At 40.1% G+C, this 22,419-nt stretch overlaps 2 protein-coding genes across 2 annotated transcripts in view; both read right to left on the bottom strand.

Moving 5' to 3' along the window:
* The window catches only part of TNNI3K (TNNI3 interacting kinase), a 161,462-nt gene extending 159,430 nt beyond the window's left edge, over positions 1-2,032 (bottom strand). The window contains exons 1-2 of the mRNA XM_050961006.1: positions 1,934-2,032; positions 1,174-1,282 (exon numbers count right to left, since the gene is read on the bottom strand). Coding sequence (XP_050816963.1) covers positions 1,174-1,282; positions 1,934-1,973 — 149 coding nt within the window. The 5' untranslated portion in view covers positions 1,974-2,032. The remainder of the gene's footprint in view (positions 1-1,173; positions 1,283-1,933) is intronic.
* A 13,130-nt stretch (positions 2,033-15,162) lies between these two features.
* On the bottom strand, positions 15,163-22,394 carry FPGT (fucose-1-phosphate guanylyltransferase). The gene is made up of 4 exons (XM_050961040.1): positions 22,258-22,394; positions 20,170-20,337; positions 18,519-18,611; positions 15,163-17,273 (listed from the first exon to the last, which is right to left on the bottom strand). The coding sequence occupies exons 1-4, from the start codon at positions 22,334-22,336 to the stop codon at positions 15,826-15,828; spliced, it is 1,788 nt and encodes a 595-aa protein (XP_050816997.1). The 5' UTR covers positions 22,337-22,394; the 3' UTR covers positions 15,163-15,825.
* Positions 22,395-22,419: the final 25 nt, after the last annotated feature.

Raw genomic sequence — 22,419 nt, forward strand, 5'->3', positions numbered from 1 at the left:
AAAATTGTTCTCATTAACTTCTGAGGAGAGGACAAGAAGCAATGGGCTTAAATTGCAACAAGGGTGGTTTAGGTTGGACATTAGGAAAAACTTCCCATCAGGTTAGTTAAGCACTGGAATAAATTGCCTAAGGATGTTGTGGAATCTCCGTCCTTGGAGATTTTAAAGAGCAGGCTAGACAAACATGCCAGGGATGTTCTAGATCAGTGCTTCTCAAAGTCGAGCCGCCGCTTGTTCAGGGAAAGCCCCTGGAGGTCTGGGCTGTTTTGTTTACCTGATGCATCCACAGGTTTGGCTGACCACAGCTCGCCACTCCAGACCAATGGGAGCTGTGGGAGGCGGTGTGGGCCAAGGGATGTGCTGGTCACCCTTTCTGCAGCCCCCATCGGCCTGGAGCGGCGAACCGCAGCCAGTGGGAGCCACGATAGGCTGAACCTGTGGAGGCAGCCAGTAAACAAACCGATCTGGACCACCAGGGGCTTTCCCTGAACAAGCAGTGGACTGGCTTTGAGAAGCACTGATCTAGAGAATACTTAGTCCTGCCTTAAGTGCAGGGGACTGGACTAGAAGACCTCTCAAGGTCTCTTCCCGTCTATTCTATGATTCTATTTGTTTGAGCCCTGATTACAATGGTTTCTTTACATTTATTCTGAATGTTAGGCAGTGGTCATGCCTGACCCATAACAGTATGTTATCTTATTGGATGAGTAGGAGTTTTAGAACCAGGTGTCCTGACAAAGTGACTACAATTAGGAATTTGAAATTACTTTCAGCAACTATTCTGCCTGCATCTTTGTGTAAAAATCTGCAAATATGCCTGCCAGTAGACTTGTTTGCCAAAGTATTTTTGGATAATGAACAAAAGGAGGTATGTACACTGCTAAAGCAAATTCCTTAAAAAATTCAAACACATTTGCAGTAAAATTTTGGCAGTATTCACCCAGCTCTAGTAATAAGCAGCCATTAATCTTGGTACTAGGATGTAGGACACTGGCCCAGAATTATAAGGACTTACTCCTGAAAACAGATAGCAGATATAAATAGAATGCAGATATAGACTATCCATAATTGCAACACTCATTGACACATATATGAAAAGATTTCCAACCACACCAACATTTAAAAGCTAATTATTGTTTCAAAATACAATAAACAAGTTTCCAGAATAATTACCTAAAGACATGTTTCAGTTCTGTGAACTCCTTTTCTTTGATCTGCAGGTCATCTTCTAATCTTTCTAAGATTATAGCATATGATTCACTAACTTTCTTCTTCCATTCATCTAACAAGAAAAAGCAAATATGATTCACAATATACTTCATTCCCTGTAAAAAACTAGCACACAGATCACAATTTCCCAGTAATCAAAACAACTCCACTATCAAATTTACCAAATGTTACTTTCATTTTAAATTATGGACATTTGCAGTTTAAATAATATTATATGTATTATGCAAAAAGAGTTAGGAGTTTTTTCCTTGTGTAAAACAATATATATACACACACATACCTATGCTAGACATACATATTAGATACATCAATCTTTCTGGAAAACTCTTCTCATTTTAATAGTGAAAAGCTAAGCTCATAAAGTTGTATTTGTTAGTTCTAAATATCTAAGTTTTAGCAGTATAGAAGTACAGAATAAAAATAGTTCTAAATTTTGTAATGTTCTAATTAAATATTAATTAAATCAACAAAAGAATCTAATTTAACGGTTTGAATAAATTTGCTGGCTTTTCTTCCTCTTTTTCTTTCATAGATACTGTATGTGATTTGTGTCAAGCCAATTTTCATATAGATTCAGAGCAATACAATACCTTATCCTTGAACTCAAGAGTAAATTAGCAAATGAGTAAATTTGCTAAAGCTACATTTGCTGCTGGTTGATGGATTTCTATCATATTGCATTTGAAGAAGCAACATTAATTACCAGTGCAAGTTTGGGTTGGTCTAGATTTATAATTCCCCATTTGTTCAATATTTCTTCTTCGTTTCAGTAAAGTTCCTGCAGTAATGATTCCTTGTTCAAGTACAGTGACAGTCCTACTGAAAAATACTTTGATAGTCTATGGCTAAAAATAAACCGTGTGCCAAATGGAATGTCATGCAACAATGACACAGAGCAAAACAGTGTGTGCTATGAAGTGTAAAATAATAAAGGTAACTAATCAGTCTGTTTAAAATACAGTGTCAAGAATAAATTGCAAATGTTTCAGCAGAAATATTTGCTTCCATCTGTTGACTACCCATGCAAAGGGAAGGGTGAGCAAACTGCCTCCAGATCAGTGATGAGGAATAGACATGGAATTGACCCCCAATAACAGCGTGTAATCCATTGTGGGTAGGTTGTGTTTACCTCTGAGTACGCCTCTTTTGTACTCTTTGGCAACGCTTGTCCAGCTTGTTATGCCAATGAAGTATCATAGAATTGAACAGAAAAATTGATTCACCTGTTAGCTCAAGGTCATGGTGTATGTATGCATTTTGTGTCCTTGTTTCCTGATCCACCCCACAGGAGTTCAACCCTGGGGACAAGAAAAGCAGCTGTACTGCCATCTTTTCTGCTAGGGCAGTCCAGCCTGGGGTTCTATTGGAGTGGGAGATGGAGTGCTAATGGAAGAGGTTGCCCTGGAGAATGCTGTACTGGCCAGTTCTCTTACCCCAAGAAGAGTGGGAGATGCAGTCCACATATGTGGCTTGCCTCCCTGCTGTAGGTGGATTTTCCGCCATCAGGGACTGCAACTTGACATCGATCAGTGTCTTTAAGGAGGAAGGAAGAAGAGTAGTTTGGTTATCCTTGAGGCTTTGAAAGAATTAAAATAAGCAGTTTAGTGCTTTGGATTCTACTTACCAATGATCTGCTCCCTTGTCATAAATGATCTGGAGAAAGGGGTAAACAGTGAGGTGGCAAAGTTTGCAGACGATACTAAACTACTCAAGATAGTTATGACAAAAGCAGATTGTGAAGAACTTCAAAAAGATCTCTCAAAACTAAGTGATTGGGCAACAAAATGGCAAATGAAATTTAATGTGGATAAATGTAAAGTAATGCACATTGGAAAAAATAACCCCAACCATACATACAATATGATGGGGGCTAATTTAGCTACAATGAGTCAGGAAAAAAGATCTTGGAGTCATCGTGGATAGTTCTCTGAAGAGATGTCCACGCAGGGCGCAGAGGCAGTCAAAAAAGCAAACAGGATGTAAGGAATCATTAAAAAGGGGATAGAGAATAAGACTGAGACTATATTATTGCTCTTACATAAATCCATGGTACATCCACATCTGGAATACTGTGTACAGATGTGGTCTCCTCACCTCAAAAAAGATATTCTAGCACTAGAAAAGGTTCAGGAAAGGGCAACTAAAATGATTAGGGGTTTGGAGAGGGTCCCATATGAGGAAAGATTAAAGAGGCTAGGACTCTTCAGCTTGGAAAAGAGGAGACTAAGGGGGGATATGATAGAGGTATATAAAATCATGAGTGATGTGGAGAAAGTGGATAAGGAAAAGTTATTTACTTAGTCCCATAATATAAGAACTAAGGGTTACCAAATGAAATTAATAGGTAGCAGGTTTAAAACAAATAAAAGGAAGTTCTTCTTCACACAGCACACAGTCAACTTGTGGAACTCCTTACCTGAGGTGGTTGTGAAGGCTGGGACTATAATAAAATTTAAAAGGGAACTGGATAAATTAATGGTGGCTAAGTCCATAAATGGCTATTAGCCAGGAAGGGTAAAGAATGGTGTCCCTAGCCTCTGTTCATCAGAGGATGGAGATGGATGGCAGAAGAGGGATCACTTGATCATTGCCTGTTAGCTTCACTCCCTCTGGGGCACCTGGCATTTGCCACTGTTGGTAGACAGATACTAGGCTAGATGGACCTTTGGTCTGACCCAGTACAGCCGTTCTTATGTTCTTATGTTCTTCTTATGTCTGTCTGTCTTTCTCTCCCAATTCCTCCCAACCTCCACCCCCCATCCCTCTCATTCTTTTTCTCACTCCAATATTTTATTCATTCTGATCTTTGCACTTGTGAATCTTCTATTTAGTTTTTATACTGGGAGTTTAAAATAAATATTTAAAGTGATAGAATCAAGGTTAGAAAGCACAGCAATTGACCTTGACAGTTGTTCTGTATAAAATTTAAAAATATAAAAGTTGTTTTATAAAATTTCTTACCTCAAGGATTCCAGTCAAGATAATATGTGCATGCATGCATATACGCACATACATACTGTTATAGACCCAGGCCAGTTGGGTACAGCAGAATAGCAGGAGGCAGATATACTGGCCACTAGGTTAATAGTTTTCTGTTCCCTGACTGACCAGAGCAGGGGCTCCTTCAGGCTAATGAGAACACCTGACTCTAATTAACCTGCAAAGAGTCAGATGAGGTCATTCAGTTAATGTGACCACTTGACTCTAATTAAGGCCCTGCTGCTACTATAAAAAGGGCTCACTTCAGTCAGACAGAGAGGAGCCAGAGGTGAGGAAGTGTAACTGAAGGACTGGTTACTGTTAAAGGAGCCCTAAGGTAAGGGTGAAGAAGGGAGAAGCAGGAGAGCTGTGGGGAAGTGGCCCAGGGAAATGTAGCAACTCTGGCAGTGAAAGGTTGTCTGCCAACAACTGCTACCATTAGGGTCCCTGGGCTGGAACTTGGAGTAGAGGGTGGGCCTGGGTTCCCCCCAACCCACCACTACAAGAACATCTCCTGAGAGGGGAAGTCAGGCCCCTGTCAGGACAGGAGGCTGAACAGAGACTGGGAGTTCTCTCACCAACCTCCTTGCAGGCCTATGATGAAAAGGGCTCAGTAGACTATAACACTGGCCCTAGAGAGAGAAGGGCTATGTGGAGGGTCACAGTGAGCCACTGAGGCTAGCATAAACTGCCTAGAAGCACAGGACCCACGGGAGCAAGGTCAGAGCTCTGCCACAGTACCTAAAACTTCTAATGTGCTACATCCCGTTGTAAACAAACTAGCACTCCTGTTGTAGTTTCTATCACAGCATGACCAAACCAGTTTATTTGCACACAAACTAAAGGATGTATTTTTAAATACTTTGAGTTGCCTTGACAATACACCCTGTGATATGCACCCAAATATTTGAGAAGACACTGGTCTCATAACTGATATTCCACCTCCAAACAACTATCAAAGCTACAAACCTAATGCCATAATGGGTGTCTATATTTCCCAGCTTGCATTAACTTCATATTTATTTATTTTTCTTCAGATTCCCAAAATGCAGTTATGGGCACCCATCCAAATGTAGGTTCTGTGAATACTTAGCCCATAATTTAGAAACACAACATAAACAAAGGATTACCCATAAACATATTCACTTCTGCCCTACTCCCCACTTCCTTAGAAGCCTCAAAGGAGAAAAAGAGAGTAAATAGATCAATGTCTGTTGGTATTAATGAAAATTATGAAGATAGTTTGCTGAATAACCTATGTATTGGGGGTCTGTATTGTTGGGAGTTTTGTTATGGACATCAGTGGAGGCAGGATCTGGCCTTGCTTACTGCATAAATATCCCTATCAGAGGAACAGTCTGATAAAAGGGGCCCAAAACTGTAAACTACCAGAAGTTTCCAGATCACTGACATAGACAGCAGAGTCAGGCTGCAAACATCCAAGTGTTCTGTTTGGGATCAGTGAAAGAAATCCAGGAGAGCATTATGGTAGGGTATTGTATGGAGAGTCAGAAGACACGTTTTATTCCTGGCTCTGTCATTCATTAGCCTTATGACCTTGATCAAGGGCACCTCAGTTTTTACCCTAGTAAAATCAGAATATTAATGCTTACTGTAGAGTTCTTTGAGATCTATGAAAGAAACCACTCTGGCAAAATAGCAAAACTAAAACCAGTACTGGGGGAACCCCACAGGCTCAGGCCCTTAAATTTGGATTCTTATCTGACCATATACCAGTTCACCTAAGGCCTGGGCGACCCCCTCCTTTGAGTAGCCCTGGAGCCACAATACTTGTCATCATCTTTGGGGGAAGTCCCAGTGGTCCTGCTCCCCTACCTAGTGTGATTGGGACTGCTGTTTCTCCACCCATCCTATAAGATGAATTGTGTTTGCATTAAGAGTTTGTTCAATAACAGAAAACAATGACCAAAATGGTAAAAAAGAAAAATCATAGTTGGTTCACAGGCAATTTGCAAATTTAAAAAGTTGTAAATGCACTGATTGAACTCTTAGACCAGTTCTAATTAACATCCATACAGGTAGCATTAAAAAGCCAAGAGCAATATTTTTCAGTGAACATTATCCTCAGAAATAATATCTACAGCACATTCAGTTGTACAACTCTTGGATTAATTTTTAAAGTTTTCTCTAAAATTTTATATTTGAAAATGTACAACTGTCAAACTCGACCTTGCAAGAGCGCTGCATGCCAAATTCATTTCCCATTTTAATTTGATACAAGTTGTTTTCATGGAGTCTTTACAGGATTTGGCCCTTTGAAATTATCCTTATTTCAGATTAATTTCTTCCCATTCTAAGAATATCTGTGTGGAAGGGCTGTAAGTCACTATTATCCATTTCAATATTGTTCCAGTAACATCCAGATATATCACTGATAATGACAAGAACTTTAAAATAAGGCACATTATTATGAAAATGAAAGACATGGGACTCAATAGCCTATAAAATGAAGCAGGTGTTTACAATGGCTCCTCTGTGACAGTGGATTAAAAGTACTGCTATTTTTGTTACCAGAGTGTAACACTGGCATTTGCAAAGGGATTAATCTTCCACATGCCATCTATTGAGCTGCCAGTAGAAAGGAGAGAGAAAGCAAAGTGTGCGTTAGAGATTTAGGAATAAGAGGATGGAACCACTGAGCTCTTGTATTACAGATAAATTCTCTTTCCAAGGCAATAGTAGTTTCTATTGAGATCCAAATCATTTTCACCCTTCTCTGTACTGCTATTCTCAATCTCCCCTATCTTTCTGGCACTTATGTCTTTCAGGCTTTCATTTGTTTTTTCATCTGCCACTCCTGATGTTCTTCTTTAAGTGCTCAGTTTCTCAGATTTCAATTTCCTGCCTAAAAGGTTACTGAAATAATACTCCCCTCTCAAATTTCATAATATAATATATACAGTATGGCCAAATCTCTTCATTATACCATGCTCTCAAAGCATTCAGGGAAATCATTAGGATGATGTTCATTATGAGCCCCATTATTGCACTACACAGCAAATCTAATTAAATAAAGAAAGCTGACATGAATAAAATCATTAAACACTCATCTCAGCTTTATTACAGTCTGTACTGTCCTGCACAGTAACATTTCAGGATGGATGGAAGCCAGGCAGCCCTATAGGGGTCTATAAATTCTATATCTGTCTAACAAATCCAGCATATGCTCATTTAGGTCAACTCCTGCATTTCTTCATTATTTAATGGAAAGCTTCTGCTGCATGGAATGTGAAGCGTTAATTAGTCCTGCCTAAATGAAGAATTCATCAGTGGATTCTTTATACCCTAAAACGTTAGTAAATATTCCTGGAGCGGCACTACTACTTTCTCAGAATGAATCAGGAGGCTTCCCATTTTATACTCTCCTTGTTTCCTCCTGGTATCCCACTTCTCCACTTACCTCTGAGCTTAGGTCACCATCCCCTGGCAAATCTAATTTAAAGCCCTCCTCACTAGGTTAGCAAGCCTGTCCGAGAAGATGCTCTTCCCTCTCTTTGTTAGGTGGATCCCATCTCTTCCTAGCAATCCTTCTTCCCGGAACAATATCCCATGATCAAAGAATCCAAAGCCCTCTATCCGACACCATCAGCGTAACCACACATTCACCTCCACAATTCGACGGTCCCTACCTGGGCCTTTGCCATCTCCCATCCCCCAGCGTGGCCTAACAACCTCCTTTCCTTTGAATACTCTTTTTGAACTTTACTACTTTTAGCTAGTCTTCTGCTACTAATCTCAGCTCACTTAATCCCACTGCAATCCATCTGCCTCGTCATATTAAAATGATAGAATTCATTATTTTTAAACCCCCCAAAATTAACATATCTTAACTGGGTCATGAGTCCCATTGGATTCACTGGTAGTACTCATGTGAGTAATTACTGCTCTGTGTGAGAAAAGACTCACAAGCTGACCCACAGCACAGTCTCCCAGCATTTGCCTCCTCTCCTTTTCTTTGTTCATTCTACTAATTCTTCAGATCGTAAAACATGCTGATGGTGAGGCTTTTACTTCTGTAGATTGCTATCTAGAGAGGACTGTAAAGGCCCAAAGGGCTGGAACCATGCGTTATATTATGCCTGTAAAGCAATACAACTTTCCCCCAACCCATGGCACTCTATCATTATAATATCAACAAAGAATAATCTCATCCCCAGTTGAAGATGCTTAAACCCTACACTATCAACAGAGCACTGAGACACTGGTTAGTGTCCACCTTCACCCCCCTCTGGGGTATGGCTTTGTTAACTCAAAAATGGGATCACATCAGCCTGAAAACAAATGTTTTCCTTGATATTTTCCTCCAAGGCTCCTGTGTCTTCACTCCTTACTCTAGTGAGCCACTCTGGCTTAATGTTCCACAGGAAGTCAGGAGCTGCACTAGCCCCAATAAGTCAGTAGAGCTTCAGCAGCTTTATACTATTTGCTGACAAGCTGGTCAACAGAAACACCATGAACCCCATTACACTTTGTTTAAAGAAATCATATTCCTAAGGTAGTGAAGAAACTTTTGATGTGCATCAACAAAATACCAGAGGTTAAATCCTGGCTTCATTGAAATCAATGGCAAAACTCCCAGCGACTTCAGTGGAAATCAGGATTTCACCCAAGATATTAATAATAGTAGCTATTTTTTGTATGACTTTGCCATATCTTGCTATGGTTGAACACATGGAACTCCCACTGAAGTCAATGGAAGGATATAGTTTTAAACAATCAAATATTCAAGAGAATCCAGCAGCTGGCAATTAACAGACGCTTTAATTTTTTTTAAATGGACTAATAGAGATCCCTTTGGGTATGGTCACGTGTATGCTTTTTATCCCCACTAATCATAATTTCTCATACAGAAATGTTATCTCATAATTCCTTTCCTCCCTTTTTTGAATAATGCAGTAATATAATAATCTGATATTGTATATTACAATCATTTTAGTGTAAAGAAGTCCACATAATTGTATGGATTTCTTGAAGTTACTAGGCAAAAATTTGTTATCATAACTGAGTTGAAATCAATGGATACATACGTAAGTGCTTCATCATGAATGATGGATATGGCTCCGTATCTGTCACAGAGGTCGTGGAAGTCACAGATTCTGTGACTTTCCGCAACCTCCATGACTTCTGCTGGGGCCAGGGTGGCTGACCCCACAGCCGCCGGCTCTGGGGCCAGCTGCTCAGGTGGCCCCCAGGACAGCCACACCAGCTGCTGCTCTGTCGACCCCAGGCAGCGGTCCCCAGCTGGCCGGAGAAGTTGCGGTCTGCGGCCCCTAGCAGCCGCTGGCCCTGGGCAGCCCTCCCAGCAGTGCTCCCCCTCTCGCCCGATTTAATCACAGATAGTTTTAGTATAAATCATGGACAGGTCACTGGCAGTGAATTTTTGTTTATTGCCCGTGACCTGTCCATGACTTTTACTGAAAATACCCATGACTACATTGTAGCCTTAATGATGGATCTGCAATTGACCGCACAAAGTATGTGCATCAGCCATATATACTTATATATGTATGCATAAAGCAAAACACTGCATATGATAAAATATTTATATATTTTATTTGAAGTAGTATAAGGAAAACTATAGTTTATTTAAAACATACCTCTGTAAATGATTGCTTTTCAGAGGTATTATACTAAACCTAATTGTATCTTAAATACTAGAAACATGAAATAAATACGTGAGGAACCCCAATTTTATTAACCACGGCTCTATCGATCCCAATTTGCTTTCTGAAAACTCAAGGCCAAAATATATAGTGTAGAAAGCAATCATGGACTGGCACAAGCCCATAAAGTCTAATCTTTCTCACCCCGTAAAAGAAATCTAGACTTATTCTGTTACCAAAGATCTGCTTTTATTAAGCTCTCTGCTTCAACATTTAAATGTTTTGTTTTCCTCTCAGGGCAATGCATTGACAAGCTACATATTAAATGGGACTGGACATGAAACACCTCACTGGTTTGCAAAGGGAAAAAAAGAGTGGACATTTACCGAATCTATTCAAAAGTGATAGGAAAATAGGAAATTACTTAACCTTGAACAGTTTGTGGCTATCACATATTTTAAGAGATGTAGACGCAAGTTAACATTTGAGCAATGAATGCAACATACAGTATATTTAATACAGACTATTGTTTAAGCAATCTCTTCTTTGGTAATAGTAGTACTACAAAAAAAAAAGTAGAGATCCTACATAGGAGAGATTCCTCAATATTCTGAAGCCATAGTCAACCTGTGGAATTCCTTGCCAGAGGATGTTGTGAAGGCCAAGACTATAACAGGGTTCAAAAAAGAACTAGATACATTCATGGAGGATAGCCATTTATCGACCTATTGGCCAGGATGGGCAGGGATGGTGTCCCTAGACTCTGTTTGCCAGAAGCTGGGAATGGGCGAAAGGGGATGGATCACTTGATGATAACCTGTTTGTTCATTCCCGTTGTGGCACCTGGTATTGGCCAGTCAGAACACAGCATACTGGGCTAGATGGACCTTTGGTCTTACCCAGTATGACCATTCTTATGTTATGAAGTATACTACAATTAAGTGCAACTCTTTTTTACTGTGTCCATTTAATGGGCCAAGTTCTGTAAAACTGAATGAAATTTACGCCAGACTAATTTCCGGCAGACAGGTAAAACTAGGCCTGTTACTTTTTATGGGGGATGAACTTGTACAACAGTTTTGAAATCTTTAGCCCACGTTGTTTGAATTAAAAGCGGAAAAAGTAATTGTTGCAAGGTCATGTGCTTCAGCATTCGTTTGTGGCCTGCTGTAGTACTACTCACCATGTCTCAGTTTCCTTCCGGTTCTTCAGTAGTCAGCATCTGCCTCCAATGTGGTTAGGCCTCATGCTGACTTAGCTCTCCAGCTAAATCACACTGAAGTTCCTTCGGGGGTATCCAAGCTCCAAAACAAATACAACAAAACTAAATCTGACAGTCATCCGTCTTGGACCAAGGCAGCCCTTCTATTCAGTTTGTCTTTTACAGTTAATACTCATCTGGGATCCCTGTTTCAGCCAACCTTTCCTTAGGAAGGTTCTGACAGACAGCAGTCTCACTCAGCTCCCAGGCTTCCACCACCCAGTACAAGTTGGAGATCTGCTTCCCTTCCCCATCAGCTATCAACTGAGCTAGGCCAACCTCCATGCATGGCACCTACTGCAGATGTAATAGAATGGGGCTGATTGGAACCCACAAGCTTTTGTAAACCCGTTGTAGGCCAATATGGGGTTTACACCCCTGCACAGAAGTGTTAACACAAATTTTCAAACTGTTTAAATCCACAATTTTTTCCTCAAGGAACATGCTCAAACAGCTTGTGCTATTGCCTTTTCCAAAAAATTCCTCTCTGACAAAATGAAAAACAAAGCAAAACAAAAAGAGGAAAGGATGTGTGTGGGCTTCAAAAATCAGATTTAAACCAGACACTGTTTTACAAACTATGCAATTACTGTTCTACCGTGACACCATAATTAAAATATACATATTTCCATGTTAGGAAAAAATATTAGGCACAGATTTGTGAGCATATTTTGGCATCAACAGATTTCAGTGTAACTTGGCCTTGATAGGTTATATCAGTGCTGTGATGAATTACATTGAGCCTGACATCCCACCAGCTCTCTCACCGTGAATGCACTATTTCATAGCTAGTACTGCTAATAGGATCCTGGCTGAACAGCTCTACATAATAAGAAACCTTGTTGGGGACAATTATTTTCTTTGTTGTTATCAACAGTTCTGCTGGTAGAACTAACTAGCAGAAGCAAAGGAAGCTGTGTGGATTATAACAACACAAAGGAAAAATAGAGATAAGATCAACCTTTAACCCAGCAGTATGTTTTAACAGACACCCTCTGGCTAGTGTCGGGAAGCATGCATAAATGCCGGGAACAGAAATACTATTAAACACAGCAAGTAAGCAGCACATCCATGCTTAAACACTGTGGGACAGATTGTGCTTCCTCTTCTGAAGTGGAAGAAGAGCCCTCAGGGAGATTTTTTGCTTATGCCTGCACCTGTGTGAGGAGTGAAAGGTGGGCTACTACAGACTTGGGATATGTGTACACTGCAATCAAATACCCACGGCTGGCCTGCGTCAGCTGACTTGGGCTTGTGGGGCTCATGCTATGGGGCTGTAGACATTTGGACTCCAGCCCAAGCCCAAATGTTGTGGAGTGCTCTGAGGCACTCCACAAACCACAGAGGCATGGCTGGGCGAAGTGGGCTCTGACCAGGATTCTACTACTACTGTCCTCCCTGTAGGGAGGAATACAGACTGCAGTCTTTTCGGGAATGCTGCAGCTGCCACTCCATTAAGAACTCTTCAGAGACTATTTGGTCAGTGTGCCTCTCTCTCACCTCCTCATTCCCAAACACCAGCTGTGTCTACAAAAACCAAAAGCTCTGTCTTTACACTAAAACTAATTTCAGTGAACAAAGTGGTTATTAATGCATTATGTTTGGGGACCCTCTTAAAATAAATCTTATAATAGTTAATAATGAATGAGCAGGTTAAAAGAATACAATTACTGCTCACTGTGTATTTAAGTCTTTATATTGATGAGGCAATTCAGCATGAAAACGATCTAGGAGCAAAGTCTGGTCTCTAATTGTAGATGCAAAGTCTGTATGTCAAACATTTGTGTTTTCCACAATGTTTTGTATAACATCACAATAGTTAATGACACAAAGATTATGCAAATTTGAAGCTAGATTAAGCATTGACTTCGTGCACCATATTCTATGACTATTTTTACTTCTTGATTTGCATGGTGTTTGATTGTAATCTTTAATCTCAGTCTTCACGAACATACTCCTCTGCAGCCATTTTTAAAAAAAATATGCCACTACCACTTAATCCTATTGCCTAAGACCATTTTTCCCTGGCATCCATCCTTATCCCCATTGCAAATTAAATCCACACTCTCACCCCCTGCAAGCCTGCGAGGGGTCTAGTTCTTCCATACCAATTCACACGCAGAAGCCTTTTAACTCAAGCAGATAAACCTTCCAAAAGTAGTGTCTTACCAGCAGCACGTGATGAAGGTTAAGGAAAACTCTGATGTTAAATAACATTGGTGAAACATTCCATCGCCTTGGAACTGGAATCAAGAAATACACCTCTACCCCGGTATAACGCTGTTCTCGGGAGCCAAAAAATCTTACCACGTTATAAGTGAAACGGCGTTATATTGAACTTGCTTTGATCCACCGGAGCATGCAGCCCTGGCCCCCTGGAGTGCTGCTTTACTGCGTTGTATCCAAATGTGTGTTATATTGGGTCACATTATATCGGGGTAGAGGTGTATCAATAGGTGTTAAGAGAGCAGCCCACAAGCACTTTGTTACTGTGAGATGTCAAAAAGGTTGGTACAAATTTAATCTGATAATTCTTGTCTTTGATTACAACACCACTCACAAGCACAGGAGCTTTTGTGAACCATGGCACACTCACTCATTAGGCTCCCTACCCTAACAAGCCAAACCTCAAATTCCACATTATAACCTTATGCTTTCCCTTCCTCTAAAACTTCTGGAGAACTCAAAAAGGGATAGTTTTATCACTGATCATTCCATGATATGATCAGTGCTACATGTACTCAACATTATTTTGCACTCAGTATACATTGCCTTGTTTAGTCATCAAAACTATTGTTAAACATTAAAGATATTGGGCTCAATTCTGATCTCCAAGGAAATCCAAGGAGTTCCTCCAGATTTACACTAGTGCCAGAGATCAGAGTCTGGCTCCATACTTATAATATAAAAATTAATTTTAGGGGGCTGGAGACTGACAAACATAAAATTCATGTTTGACCTCAAATATATTTTTCTTGAGAAATGCAGTTCTATTTTTTGCTCATATTTCCAGCTACTGAACAAATACCTTTCACTTATGCATAGCAGAGTCATATGTTGTTTTAACTCATTTGCCCTAGCATTGTGACAGCTTAATGGGCACATTCTAAGGGGAAAAAAGTTAAAATAGTTTAAATTGTAACAATGTAGTAAAGCAATCTGAGAAAAAATATAGTTAAAATTATTTTGTGGAGCGTGCAGAGTTAATTAGCTCAGCACACAGACACAAAGTAGACAGCCAGGGCACAAGATCATCCACAGTCAACATAAGAATAATAATGCATGATGGAAGGGGTGATGTGTGTTGGGAAATGTTACTTCATGTTCCCAGATTATTAAAAAGAAAAAGCAGGTATATTCATCAACTAAGAAGCTTCTGGAAAGTGTGCAAGGTCTAAAGGGGGAAGAGCTGTCAGAGAGGAGACTGTGTATGGTTACAACATTCTAAATTCTGGGCAAAACAGCTGTTCCCAGTGCCACTGAATACTGTGAATGTCAGGGTACCTCTACACTACCCGCTGGATTGGCAAGCACTGACTGATCTATTGGGGATCGATTTATCGATCACTGATCGCTCTGCGGTCGACTCGAGAACTCCACCACAGCGAGAGGCAGAAGCAGAGTAGACAGGGGAGCGGCAGCGGTCGACTCGCCACCGTCCTCATGGCCAAGTAAATCGACCTAAGATATGCTGACTTCAGCTATGCTATTTGCATATCTTAGGTCAATCTCCCCCCGTCCTGCCTCCCAGTGTAGACCTAGCCTCAGTATTATAGAACGAAAAGGGACATTATTTTGAAGGAGAGACTGCAGGTGGCAAGTGGACACAGATGAACATGGGACAATGAAGGAGGCATTACCACAGCTTGATACTCAATGTTGATACTGAACCAGAACATTCTATTGGCCCTGGTCTCCTTTGAGAACTGAAGTTATGAAATGACCACAAGATGTAAGAGACTTGAGAGATACTTGTGCACCATAAGGGTATTCAAAGAATTGGAACCATAAGTTAATGAGCCATTAGATTCTGGAAATCTTTGATTCAGAAGGAACTATGATGCAGAATTATGGAAAGTGTATTTACTTCAATTTACTTATGATACAATATTTCAGATCACAGCTTTTTAAATAAAATTCTTTCCACAAATTATTCGGTATTCTGCAAGAAGACACATTCAGCACACATACACAAAATTTCCCATTACTTGTGAGAGTGATGATGAGCTAAAGTTTAAACAAATATATAAAAATCTTTTGTTTCGCTTAAGATAATGAAAGATTACCTTAGCCTCTTAAAATACCCATTTTAAAAGGATACCGTGAAAAGAGGGAAATGTAACTCATTGCTATGCCACACACTGTTGCAAGAGCCAACATTGTACTTCGAAGTTTTAAGTAGTTTTCAAACTAATTAACATTCATTCCATATTTTTATTAATAAAAACTAAAAAAAACCCCCACACAATGGATACCCCAAGAAAATTCAGCTCTTATTTCAAAACTATGAAAAAACTATTTCATTAATTCATTCATCAAAAGAATAGTTTATCTGAGTTTTTGCATTATTAATGTTATGCTACAATAACACTGCTAATGCAATTTCATTATTTCTACTTCAATGAAATCAGAAAAAAAGATGTATACTTTTTGCTTCTGGGTTTTACAAGCTTGAAAACAATCAATCATCTTCATATTAAAGAAAGACAAAGGGTGAAAAATACTGTACATTTACAAATCAGATTTCTCTTTGTGTCTTTGTAGAGTGATTTCTTCGTAAATTTGCTGCCTGAACTTCAACATGTCTTCTACATCTTTGTAGAAGAGCATTTCTTCAATAGACAGGAGCTTCCAACCATTCAGTTTAAAAGCTGACTTGTTTTGCACAGCATTTAACATCTTTAATGACAATCTAACTGAATCACTTAAAGTAGAACAAACAGGGAAAATCCGAGCAGTCCACAAACCCAAACTTGTCTTGTCACCAGAGAAGAGTTGGTCTGAAACTCTCAGGTCCCAGAGGTCCAAGCACTGCAGTAAACTGAGTCCAAAAAACTGAAGAGAATGTATGTCTGACAACAATTTCACATTCTTTTTCAAGTTGTCTTCTACACCAAGCACTATACTCACATACATTACTTTTCCGTTAACCCTGATGCTCAATGAACTCACAAAAGTGTTTGGTGGTACATCTGCATTAGCACTTATGCAACAACCACTGATAATGCTGTTTGCCCCTATTGAAACCTCAGGTCCCAGTCTAGAGTATTCAATAACAGAGGCAGGTGCTACAACACATCTTGAATCCAGTATGCTTTGAATGATACATGCCGATATATCTGAGTTTTCTGCTTTATCTGGAAAGATGCTAAAAGCTTTAGATAGAAAGCCAAGCTCCAATTTCAATTTACTATCAGAAGTAAAATGAAACAAATACTCTTGTGTAGTCCCAATATGATAGAACCTGGAGTTATTTAAGACTATAACATTAAGTGATGTTCCTTTAAGAAGAGAAAATAGCTTCTGTCTTATTTCTCCTAATGGTGATCCTTCTTTTGTGACATTATCTGTGATTTTTGTGTAATCAGGAGTTGCTCCAGGTCCCAGAGCTTGGAGAAAATCACCATATGCATCTATTTCACAGCAAAGAGTATCCAGCTGCTTAAAAAATGTTAGTAATTGTTTTGCAATGCTATGATTAATGTAAAATAAACTGTCTGTATACACATACTCGTAGTCCATTTTTAAGTCATTGTGTTCTCCAGAGGAGTTTGGTTGAGAGCAATTCCTCCTTATGCATACTGCACCAGACTGATGCATCTTTTCAATATTAGGTTTATGTAGGAAATGATGACAAGATCTGTATTCAAGCTCTTTTTCTGATAAAGCAGATGAATCTAACACAAATACTCCATGAGTGGTACCAATAGTCAAATCTGATGGGTGAGCTAATGCAGTGAACCCAGGTTTATCAAACTTGATGACTTCTGTTGCTCCAATACTATAAAGTTCAATATCATCTGCACAAGTAATGAGAATTCCTGGATTCATATGGGTAGGAAAATCAATGTACATTGCCAACTTCAGCTCCAACATCTGGTAAATAGGGTCACCAAAAGGCAAAGCTGTGAAAATTTTTCCCAGTGCACTTGCATGTGGTAAACGTTGACTATAACCACCTTAAAAAAATGATAGTTTTATTATATACAAGTTTCACACACACACACACACCTCTTAAAAGATCTCTTATTGGTATATACAATTATCAAGAACTAGTTATGAGTTACAAAATCAAACTGGCTATTTTCCATATGCACGTGGCTGTATTTTAAGCATGCCTTTAAAAAGAAAAATGAAGATTTGAAGAACTGACATTTCTAATGTCAGTCCAACTCTTTCAGACAGAACTATTGATGGATCCTGATCTTGGTCCTCAAGAGTGTCCAAAAGACAGTATGCGTTAAAGAGAGCATTTCCTAATTTACTGACTTCATCCTCTACAACAGTATTTCCCAAACTTGGGACGCTGCTTTGTAGGGAGAGCCTCTGGCGGGCCGGGCCGGTTTGTTTACCTGTCCCGTTCGCGGGTTCGTCCGATCGCAGCTCCCAGTGGCCACGGTTCACCGCTCCAGGCCAATTGGAGCTGCTGGAAGCGGCGGCCAGCATGTCCCTTGGCCCGGGCCGCTTCCAGCAGCTCCCTTTGGCCTGGAGCAGCGAACCATGGCCACTGGGAGACGCGATCGGCTGAACCTGCAAACGGGACAGGTAAACAAACCGGCCCGGCGAGCCAGGGGCTTTCCCTACAAAGCGGCGTCCCAAGTTTGGGAAACACTGCTCTACTGTTTGTGCTCAAAGTAAACTAGGAAGGACTTTTTGCATACAACGGAAACAAGAAAACTGAATTACTTCCATTTCATCTTTGATTTCGTAGATAAACCCTCCCACTCTCCTGTCCTTTTCTCCCATGTCACCATTTTTTATATTTACTTCTCTCACTTCACTTAAAATCAGCAAATATCTGGCATAGAGCCAAACTCTGTCAGCAAGCAACTGGCATTCAAGTCTCTCTTCTTTCTACATGTAAGCAGTCCCTTTTGCAATTTCAAGCCATAGATGAGCCAAACAACCCATCTCCTCCAGAGGATGTTGCTGTATGATGACATAAGGCTTCTTTCTCTCAAAAAGCTGAGGTTGCTGTTTCACAGCACTTCCAGATTCTTTTAGCTGAGATAGTTGGACATGAACTGCAAACCCGCATTCAGATGCCATTCGATTGCCAAATCAGCCAGCCAAATCTGAGCTCACTTAAGAGAGACCACATTTGACAACTGCTTCTCCCCAACACCACCCAAACATTTTCGTTCAGGGGAAAAGAAAGAAATAGCATAGTGTCAAAGAAAATTTAAAACAGGAAAAGGATTTACCAGAATGAATTATTATGATAATAAGAGAAGTCCATTTATCACCATATACCTCTTCCAAGCACTGAAGGACATAAAGAGTTGATCCACCATTTCCTACAAAATATTCAATACATAAATTAAGAACATCAATATTAGTTACATAAACATGTCAAATGTACTAAACTCATGTGCTTGGGGTTGAACTGGGCTGGCTTGGGGAAGCTGGTCATGTAAGTGCTTTTTAAGATGCTGACCTCTTGCTCCAGAGCCTAAGTTGTCAATTACTTTTAAATGAAGTCTCTAGTCCTCATGGCTGCAAAGGTAATTTTTACATTGTGAACTGTCTATTGATGCAATGATATCTACCTGAGATTGCATAAAACAACTCTGAAAGGATGGTACTATTCATCTCCATGTCAATACTGTTGATCAAACCTTTCAGCAAGCAGGTTGGGCAGTAACCTAGTGATGCTCTGCACAATCCACTATAAACAGCATCTCAAAAGGGCAGGTCTTGGGGGGTGGGTGCACTTTCTCCCCCTCCAATTCATCCTCTGAGTGACATAATTAAAGATCGGTCGTCAGTTCCAGAGGCCATAAAAAGTGGCTCTGACATATAACCTGTCATACAAAATCTCACTAATGATTTTAAGAAAGTTTTCAAAAGACCTTTTTGACATGAAAAGTACAGAAAAGGGAAAAAAATAGACATTTACCAGTATTCTGATATTTATTGTTCTCCTATAACAAAATAATTTCATTTCTGAAAATTAATCTTTGGAGACTATACTATATTCTAATCAGATTTGTTACTTTCTAAACAAACAAATGGCTGAGCCAATGAAGTTTACAAGATGACACTGTGCATGTGCATGCTCAGTGGCTACTTTTCATTAAGACTCTTGCTGGGTTTTCAGTGTTACGAATCCAATAGGGTGTAAACGTATTCCACTATAGACCATAATGGATCTGTTATGATGTACAATATGAATATATAAGAAACATCATGAATCAGTGACGTTCTGTGTTATGCACTTATATTATTAACATACAATCAAAGTCTAAACCACCATGATATATACTGTGAATGCACCTTAAGGGCAATATATAAATGTTACTAGGTAAATTTTAATAATCAGCTGAACTGATACGAAGTCCAAAGGAGCACCAGACTCATTAATGCTATTAATTACACATTTGAATCAAAATACACTGCTTAATGCCATTAGAACATTTTTTGTGATTTAATTAATATAATGCTGCTTCTAACAGCTTTCTGGAAATCTTTCGCTATAAGAGACACAACTGTCATAATACTTACTACAATGAGCTCTTTTTGTCTGTCTGAAAATTAGTCAATTTATAGTGAAATCTTAAACTATGAACCTTACCAATGGCTTAGGTGGCTTCTGCATCACTGGAAATTTTTAATCAAGATGGGCAATTTTTCTAAAAGATATGTACTAGCATAAATATAAATTAATTGAGGGAAGTTCTATGGTCTATATTATACAGGACAGACCAGATAGTGACAATGGTGCCTTCTGGCTTTATACTGAACGTAGTCAGAGACTGGCGAAGTTAATTTCTTTGACTGATTGTCAGAAAAAGGTATGTATCAACGACTATGTCATGTAAGAGAAAACAGAAAATTTGGCAATAAAATACCCACCAATTTTTGGTCCAGGAGGATCCACAAAAACATGATAATGAACTCCAAGAGGGAGTTCCTTTCTTTTCAACTTTTCTGATAGCTGTTGCTGGTAAGCCAATTCCTGTTTTTTGTCAGCTGCTGTAATTACAACAACATCCCAGAATTCTCCAGTTTGTGTGACTTTACCTGTTTGAAAAGTGAGTTAACAAGAGAGACCATCAGCAGGGTGTAATAGTGAGAGATTAATGACATTCTCCGTAGTACGACATACAAAAACTACGTTAAAGGAACTTACATTTGTAAAAATCAGGCACTCAAATGTTATTAAATGTCCAAATAAAAGTGGCCATATATGTTAATTTTGTTGCCTCATAAATATTCATTATGACAGACTTTCCCAACAATGCTTAGGAAATCCAGAAATCTTAAACTTCCTACTACGATTTCCCTCGACTGGCTACATTAAGATTAAACAACAGTTTGCCCTATTTACACTGGGATGAAATAAGGGCTTCACTGAAGACAATGGGAGTTTTACTATGGAGTTCAGTGGAGCCAGGATTTCATCTTAGGATTTTATGTATGTATCTTGTTATAAAAACCTTAGTGTGCTTAAGGAACTGATAGTGTGTGTCAGCAGGGTCCACATGAACACTTAGTGCACAGCAGACTAACCTCAAGTAGATTTATCCCCCAGCCTGCTGTGAACTAAGTGTTGTTGGTATGGACAAGCCCTTAGTCTAGACATGGCCTTATAGCTTTATTCATGTAACCATTCTAGCCACTTTTAACACTGTGGCGTACAGTGTTGATCTCGCTCTTTATGGGTACACCAAGGAATCAGCATACTCTTAACTAGACCCTAAATAACAAGACAATACTATACTACATTTGTTCCTTAGAGTTAACACATGAGTGATGTTCTCAGCTCAGAGCTATTCATCAACCCGTTGTAATTCAAACCCACGCTTAATGGAATTATTGTTTTATAAAACATTGATACATTCATATAGGGCAGTTCATATACACCTCTACCCCGATATAACACAATCAGACATAACATGAATTTGGATATAACGCAGTAAAGCAGTGCTCCGGGAGGGAGGGGGGCAGGCTACGCACTCCGGCAAGTTAGATATGACACGGTTTCACCTATAACACAAAAAGGTTTTTTTGGCTCCTGAGGACAGCGTTACATTGGGGTAGAGGTGTATTCAATATGCAGCATCTCTTCTGTAATCTGAGTCTCAGTAAACCTTCTCAGATTCAGTCTTGTAACATCATGTTGATCTGCAGAACTAGCAGTTGTAGGAAACACTGTATTTCTCCTCTCGCCCCTTTTTGAAATCCCCCCAAAAGTGGCTTTTTAAAAAAACTGACAATAAAATGGAAAAATTTAAAAATAATGTGCAACTCTCCCTACTTACTCTTCTCCTCGTCCCCTAAAACTTTGTAGAATCTGCAGAAGTTTTCCCCTCAGAACTCATTATTTCAGACCAGATCTGAACCTTTTTTCTCCCCGACTTTTAACACCACACTTCATGAAGTTGTGAAGGAGCCAAAGGATCTACGCAGGCGGAGTCACATTGATGTAAGAATCTACCAAGTGGATTCTTTTGAAGGACTGGAGAGTAAAACAGTGAATATAGAAATGGAACTAGGAATCAGGAGACCTGAGTTCTATCCCCATCTTTACAAATGACTTGGGCCTTGATCCTGACAACGTTGATGCATGTGTTTAAGTATGTGAGCAGTTCCAATGAAGTCAGTGGGAATACTCCCATCCTTAGAGTTAAGCATATGTGTAAGGGTCTGCATGACTGTGGTCTTGCTGAGTGACCCTATGGGGTGCTCATTGGACACAACTCTCCACCTCTCACTTTGCAGGGTCAGGGCCTATGCTTGGGACAGTTAGTCTAAGGAAGGGGAGCTTGACACTGCAGTTCCGGGGTGACTCCCCTGAGCTTGAGGCCCCGCTGCTGAAGCCGGGGAGGGACGAGGGGGGCCTTGCCCGTGTGGGAGCCTGCGGGGCAGCGGCTCCACCCCAACATCCCGCCCCAGAGGCCACCAGCGACCCCGGCCCGGCGCCGCCCGTCCAGCCCCTACCTCTCAGCTCGTCAAACTTCGCCAGTCTCCGCCGAGTGGCCTTTTGGAGCAAAACATCGAGCTCAGCCTGCGCGGGCATCTCGCCGCCGCAAGGCCTGGCCTAGCAGGGGCCTTCCGGGTTCGGCAAGCGGCCCCGCCTCCCCGGCCTGGCCCGGCCGGCGT

The sequence above is a fragment of the Gopherus flavomarginatus genome, chromosome 7 (assembly GCF_025201925.1).
Source record: "Gopherus flavomarginatus isolate rGopFla2 chromosome 7, rGopFla2.mat.asm, whole genome shotgun sequence".
NCBI lineage: Eukaryota > Metazoa > Chordata > Testudines > Testudinidae > Gopherus > Gopherus flavomarginatus.

Bases quoted from the DNA above. Each gene is read 5' to 3' on its own strand.
- FPGT (XM_050961040.1), bottom strand. From the start codon at position 22,336: ATGCCCGCGCAGGCTGAGCTCGATGTTTTGCTCCAAAAGGCCACTCGG. The intron at 18,612-20,169 runs GTGGGTATTTTA...AATATTTTGTAG, and splicing joins TCCTCCTGGACCAAAAATTG to GAAATGGTGGATCAACTCTT. The intron at 17,274-18,518 runs GTAAATCCTTTT...CATTTTTTTAAG, and splicing joins TATCATAATAATTCATTCTG to GTGGTTATAGTCAACGTTTA.